The sequence below is a fragment of the Festucalex cinctus genome, chromosome 20 (genome assembly GCF_051991245.1).
Source record: "Festucalex cinctus isolate MCC-2025b chromosome 20, RoL_Fcin_1.0, whole genome shotgun sequence".
NCBI lineage: Eukaryota > Metazoa > Chordata > Actinopteri > Syngnathiformes > Syngnathidae > Festucalex > Festucalex cinctus.
Genome location: NC_135430.1, coordinates 20,685,640 through 20,691,631, shown reverse-complemented (window position 1 = coordinate 20,691,631; position 5,992 = coordinate 20,685,640). Strand labels below are relative to the sequence as shown.

At 44.1% G+C, this 5,992-nt stretch overlaps 2 protein-coding genes across 5 annotated transcripts in view; one reads left to right on the top strand and one right to left on the bottom strand.

Moving 5' to 3' along the window:
• The first annotated feature begins 406 nt into the window (after window positions 1-406).
• Window positions 407-3,765, top strand: pdia4 (protein disulfide isomerase family A, member 4). The gene is made up of 10 exons (XM_077509396.1): window positions 407-696; window positions 1,001-1,160; window positions 1,273-1,478; window positions 1,609-1,747; window positions 1,843-2,048; window positions 2,117-2,275; window positions 2,351-2,502; window positions 2,585-2,741; window positions 2,800-3,033; window positions 3,111-3,765. The coding sequence occupies exons 1-10, from the start codon at window positions 621-623 to the stop codon at window positions 3,524-3,526; spliced, it is 1,905 nt and encodes a 634-aa protein (XP_077365522.1). The 5' UTR covers window positions 407-620; the 3' UTR covers window positions 3,527-3,765.
• LOC144009583 (alanine aminotransferase 2-like) overlaps window positions 3,458-5,992 on the bottom strand; it is a 15,173-nt gene continuing 12,638 nt past the window's right edge. For 3 of the 4 annotated variants that reach the window (XM_077509397.1, XM_077509400.1, XM_077509399.1), the window contains one exon: window positions 4,797-5,930. In XM_077509397.1, the coding sequence (XP_077365523.1) occupies window positions 5,840-5,930 (91 nt within the window). In that variant the 3' untranslated portion in view covers window positions 4,797-5,839. Of the gene's footprint in view, window positions 5,931-5,992 lie in introns of all 4 variants that reach the window. The other variant, XM_077509398.1, reaches the window with a different exon arrangement.

Here is a 5,992-nt window from a genome sequence, read left to right as displayed (position 1 = left end):
TCCAGCACAAATTGTATCAAATCTCCTTTAAGTTGTTGGTTGTATAGTGTTATTATTCTCATTAGACTCATGGGTGAACTAAAGTCTATTCCAGAGTGACCATAAACACGTAAGCAAACAACAACCATTATGCCATAAATGTCTTTGTTAAACACTTAAGTGCACAAAGGCTATTAATTTACACTGTGACGAAGAACATGCATATGCATTACAGAACATCGTTTTTCTTCCACACAAACGTTTCGAACACGTAATTTACGTGCACATAAGTAAAAAACAAAACAAAACGCATTTCGAGTATCAAGGAGGAAACGTTTCACTTTCGACAAAACTGACCAATCATGCGCGTTTACGTTTCCTGTTGGTTCATGGAGTGGCGGCTTGCCATTGGACAAAGGGCGGCGGCGGCGGCCAATCAAAACGTGGCAAGTCAGACAAGTCGCAGACCGGAGGAGGTGCTGAGCGCTGTGATTAGCTTTTGTGAGAAACCACAAAGCCAAAGGCCACCCTGCGGTTATAAATCGGGATTGACCCAGACTATTTCAATTCGATGACATTCAAACAAATCCTAAATTGCCAAATTAATTGTTCTTAGTAAAGAGGCCAAACGTCTTTGGACGATGAAGAGGACTGTGTTGCTGTTCATTGTGCTGCTCGGCGTTGCTCACTTTATGTCTGATTGCAGATGTGAAGATGGTGAGTTTAGAAACATAAATAATCGTATAATTCACCTGCATTTTGTAATAGTACCGCTGTGTTTGTTCCACACACGTTTGATGTCATTTAAAATGTAGCCATATTGCCGGCGATGTTAGCAAGCTAACGTCAACAGTGTAGCAGCCAAACTTTAGCTTGTTTTTGTCAGGTGAGTGAAGAAAACTGCATTAAACGTTAGCTTGAGTTTCCAAATCATTTTGGAGCATGGTTTGTTTTCGTGGCCTCCAACTATAGAACAATTCTGTTGGCTAATTCTTCCATGTTTCGTTTTTGATCTAAAAAGAATACGAGGATGAGCAGGACGAGAGTGACGAAGTGGAGGAAAGCGACGACGACGACACAGAAGTTAAAGAGGAGAATGGAGTTCTGATTCTTAACGATAGCAACTTTGATACCTTCATGGAGGGCAAAGACACCGTGCTCATCGAGTTCTACGCACCATGGTACCTTTATGGAAACATCAATATGCATGCTATAATCTAAATGGGGAATTGGTGTCAAGGAAGTATGTTGTTTAGTCGTCTGCGCTTCACGTACACATGCACTTTTGTGCAGGTGCGGCCACTGTAAACAGTTTGCGCCGGAGTACGAGAAGATTGCGCAGACCCTGAAGGAGAACGATCCTCCCATTCCGGTGGCAAAAGTGGACGCCACCGAGGCGAAGGACTTGGGGAGCAGGTTCGAGGTGTCGGGCTATCCCACCATCAAGATATTGAAGCGAGGCGAAGCTGTGGACTACGACGGAGACAGGACAGAGAAGGGTATGTTTAACGGAGACATATTGTGAATTAATTTTGCGTAATGTAGTGGAAAAAAGTGATACTCTGATTTTTTTTTTAACTTATTTATTCCAAAATACAAGTAAGCAGGACCTTGTCTCCTTGTCTGCAGCCATCGTGGCCCGCGTCCAAGAGATTTCTCAGCCAGACTGGAAGCCCCCACCTGAGGCCACGCTGGTGCTCACCGCGAAGGACTTTGATGAGACGGTCAACAATGCCGACATCATCCTGGTGGAGTTTTATGCACCGTGGTAAGTCGCACGACTGCTTTTACTCATGTTAAGTCCAGAAATTGTAGTTTGCATTCTGAACGTGGATGTCTGAGTTAATTGCGTATGGCTTCCAGGTGTGGACATTGTAAGCGTTTGGCTCCCGAGTACGAGAAGGCAGCCAAAGAGTTAAGCCGGCGCTCGCCGCCCATCCCTCTCGCCAAAGTGGACGCCACGGCGGAGAGCGAGATCGCCTCCCGCTTCGACGTCACCGGCTACCCCACCCTCAAGATGTTCCGGAAGGGCAAAGTGTTTGACTACAACGGGCCCAGAGAGCAGCACGGTACGTGGCGTCCTCGCGGCATGGTTTCCCCGAAGTCGGTTTGTGCTGAATTCCCGCTTTGCCTGCAGGCATTGTGGACTACATGGGCGAGCAGGCGGGGCCTCCATCCAAGCAGGTGCAGGCTGCCAAACAAGTGCAGGAGCTTCTGAAAGATGGCGACGATGCGGTCATTGTCGGCGTTTTCTCCGGCGAACGGGATGCGGCGTACGAGACCTACATTGAGGCTTGTAAGTAGGCTGCACCCATATTTTTGATGAATAAAGTTTCAATAAAAACAATGGCTGCTGCTGTCGGCGTGGCAGGTAACTCGCTGAGGGAAGACTTCACCTTCCGGCACACCTTCAGCTCCGATGTGGCCAAGTTGCTCAAAGCGTCACCTGGTCAGGTGGTCGTCGCCCAGCCAGAAAAATTCCGCTCCAAATTGGAGCCTGCTTCACGTACACTTCCAGTAGAGGTAACCGACTCCCCCCTGCACGTATGTAGTTACTGTGATCACGAATGTGACTCCTTTTTTTTTTTTTTTTTGCCCCTGCCAGGGCTCTACCTCAGTGTCAGATGTGCAAGAGTTCGTCAAGAAGAACGTGATCCCTCTGGTGGGTCACAGGAAGCCAAGCAATGACGCCAAGCGCTACGAGCACAGGCCACTCGTGGTCGTGTACTACGGAGTCGACTTTAGCTTCGACTACAGGAAAGGTACGTTTGTTGCCTCATGTCTGCACTCGTCATCAAAATGAGCATTGTGCGTGTTCAGCCACTCAGTTCTGGAGGTCGAAGGTGCTGGAGGTGGCCCACGACTTCCCCGAGTACACGTTTGCCATCGCCGACGAGGAAGACTACGCAGACGAGCTGAAGAGTTTGGGTCTGAGCGAGAGCGGCGAGGAGGTCAACGTCGCCATTCTGGCCGACGGTGGGAAAAAGTTTGCCATGGAGCCCGACGACTTTGACTCTGATGTGCTGAGGGAGTTCGTTGTGGCTTTCAAAAAGGGTGCGTTTTAAAAGAAAAATCAAATCATTCCAGTCACACGTTGTATACTACCTTATCCTTTGCATTGATGTCAACAGGAAAGCTGAAGCCCATCATCAAGTCGCAGCCCGTGCCGAAGAACAACAAAGGGCCGGTGAAGGTCGTGGTCGGAAAAACCTTCGATAACATCGTCATGGATGCCCAGAAGGACGTCCTCATCGAGTTTTACGCTCCTTGGTGCGGACACTGCAAAAAACTGGAGCCCGAATACTTGGCTCTAGCTAAGAAGTACAAAAGTGAGAAGAACCTGGTGATCGCCAAGATGGACGCCACCGCTAATGACGTTCCCAACGAAAAGTACAAAGTCGAAGGTTTCCCCACGATATACTTTGCACCAAGAGACGGCAAACAAAAGCCGGTCAAGTTTGAAGGTGGGGACAGAACAGTGGATGCTTTCAGTAAGTTTTTGGAGGAGCATGCAACCGAGTTGTCACACACAAGAGACGAGCTGTGAAAAGATCACGAGGACTAAACTGTGCCGGCGAACGTCCCAACAAGTGGTCCAGGGACACGTGGGAAGGTGAAGGGAACCAAGCATCAGTTTAAAAGTGTTACTGAGTTGCTATGAGGTTTACAAGAGTTCAGCCATTGTTTTAGTTTGTCCATTTTTTTTCCTGTTTTCTAAAAAAAGCATGTGAGCTCTTGAGGGTTTTTAAAATAAAAACAAAATGGTGGCTTCGTGGGCCAATGCTACATTGCGACTCCTCTCAATTGTACCAAAAAACAACAACAAAGGTTACAAATAGGGATGTCACGATACCAGAAACTTCTTCCTACTCCCTTTGGACATGTGAACAATCACAAATAATTGCTATGAGTTTCTTCTTTAAATTATTTGCTACTTGTTTATATGTTCAATAAATAAACAATAAGTACTAAACACGAAAATACTGTAAAATAAAAAATGCATCACAGTGAATGTAGCATTAAAAAATAAAAATCTCATACTGTGCTGCTTATTTACCAACCAGTTTCAGCACGTAGCCTCACAGACACGCGCGCACACGCAAACGAACAAAACAACGTTTGATATTTTATTTCAGGATTGCGTAATGTTACTTTAGGTGATTCAGTAAATTAAAATTTCCTAACTATTATGCCGGACAGACGAGGCTGAACATAATGCTAACGTTACTTCGCCAAGCAGGTGGGGTCATCATACTAACGTTATTAGTTTAGATATGGACAACAATGATAACACGGGAATTCAAATGCACTTGCCTTGAATTGTTTGTACACGTCTGGATGTCCACGTTTCGCCAAGTTGGATGTGTTCCCCTTTCGTCTGGAAACGGTTTCGGCATCTCAATCCCTGCGCATCAACCTCAAAATCCAAAGTACTTCCATACGCGACTTTTGGTGTTTTTCTTCTCAACTAATTGATGGGCCGCTTGCAGTTGAAGACGACGCAGACGTGCAGGCTACTGTCACTCGACTTCCTTATTATTGTAGCAGCGGGAGGGTAGTCACGTGACGTCATTAGACGTAACGTGGGTTGCCAGATAAGTGCCCATATCCACCCAGTTTACATGATGTAAACTTGTGTGAATGAGTGCGTGTGGGATAAAAAAATAAAATAAATAAACACCCCCAAAACAACATAAAAGACACGGCCAAATCGATACCAACGATACTTCGGGTATTGTTGAAAAGGCAGTACCGTCACATTTTCAGAATCTTGACATCGACTTGGCACCCAAGTATCGGTTCTTGTGACAACCCTAGTTAACAAACAAGTGTTTAATCACATTTAATTAAAAAGTGCTTTTTACATTTGAGTTGGCGCCTTCAAATGGCAGTCTAATCATTAGCTTAGCATTTCATAGTGGCTAGCAGCGTGATTATCTGGCAAGGTTGCTGTTTGGAAAAAGTGCATTATGTTTATACATGCTAGTCCAGAGGTGTCCAAACTACGGCCCGGGGGCCATTTGCGGCCCGCCGTCCATTTTTCAGTGGCCCGCAACATTTGCTAAAAATGGCATTTGACTCAGTTCAAATAAAATAAAACAAAAATGTTTGCAGATGGTCAAAGTAAGAAGGGAGGGTGTCGAAAAACAGGTGCCATTAAAGGTTATTTTATTTAACTAAAACTAATGAAAAAAATATTGTTACCGAAATAAAATAAAACTGAAACTACATTTTATCTTTACAAAATTAACTAAAACTAACTACAATTATAGCAAACATGTCCTTTGCTTTAGTCTTTGGTAATTAATTTTAAATGAGATTTTTAGTAGATTTATTTGGATATAAACCAGAATAATGACGTTTGAAAGTTTGTCACACAGAAGTGACCTCATTTCGCAGCAGCCAAGAGAAAAGCAGCAAAAGATGACCTTGACTGCTTTTTTTTTTTTAAAAACAAAACCTAATACTAATACTGAAACTAACAAACTAAACTGAAACTAAGCATTTTTTAAAGAACTAAAATAATAAAAACTAACAGAACCACCCTGAAAACTAATAAAAACTAACTAAAATGAAAAATGCCAAAACTATAATAACTCTACTGCCATATTACAAATAAATTGCTTTATATCCTGTAGCATTTGTCTAAATATGCAAAAGCACAAATAATTTGCACAATTTTTAGGACTAAAGACAATTTCTCTTCATAACATGATGTGGCCCTTGCGTCCTTCTGATTTTCTGTATGTGGCCCTCAAATGAAAAAGTTTGGACACCCCTGTGCTAGTCTAAAAAGTACTTCGTAAAATGGACGGATGCAGAGGCACTTTCGAGACTTGGAACGGTTCAAAGTGGACTGTTAAGAAAACTCGTGCGTGAAGCGCTGGTGGAAGGCGCTGATCTTCTGCAGTACGATCTTTAATTTCTCAGTCGGCGGTAGGATGGTCATCCTGGAGGAGACGGAGATAACGGTCGCTTTTCTGTTGACGTTCATTTAATGCCGCCTGCGAAT

Coding starts and splice junctions, on each gene's coding strand:
- pdia4 (XM_077509396.1), top strand. CDS start 621: ATGAAGAGGACTGTGTTGCTGTTCATTGTGCTGCTCGGCGTTGCTCAC. Junction 697..1,000: donor TGATTGCAGATGTGAAGATG/GTGAGTTTAGAA, acceptor TGATCTAAAAAG/AATACGAGGATGAGCAGGAC. Junction 2,049..2,116: donor CGGGCCCAGAGAGCAGCACG/GTACGTGGCGTC, acceptor CTTTGCCTGCAG/GCATTGTGGACTACATGGGC.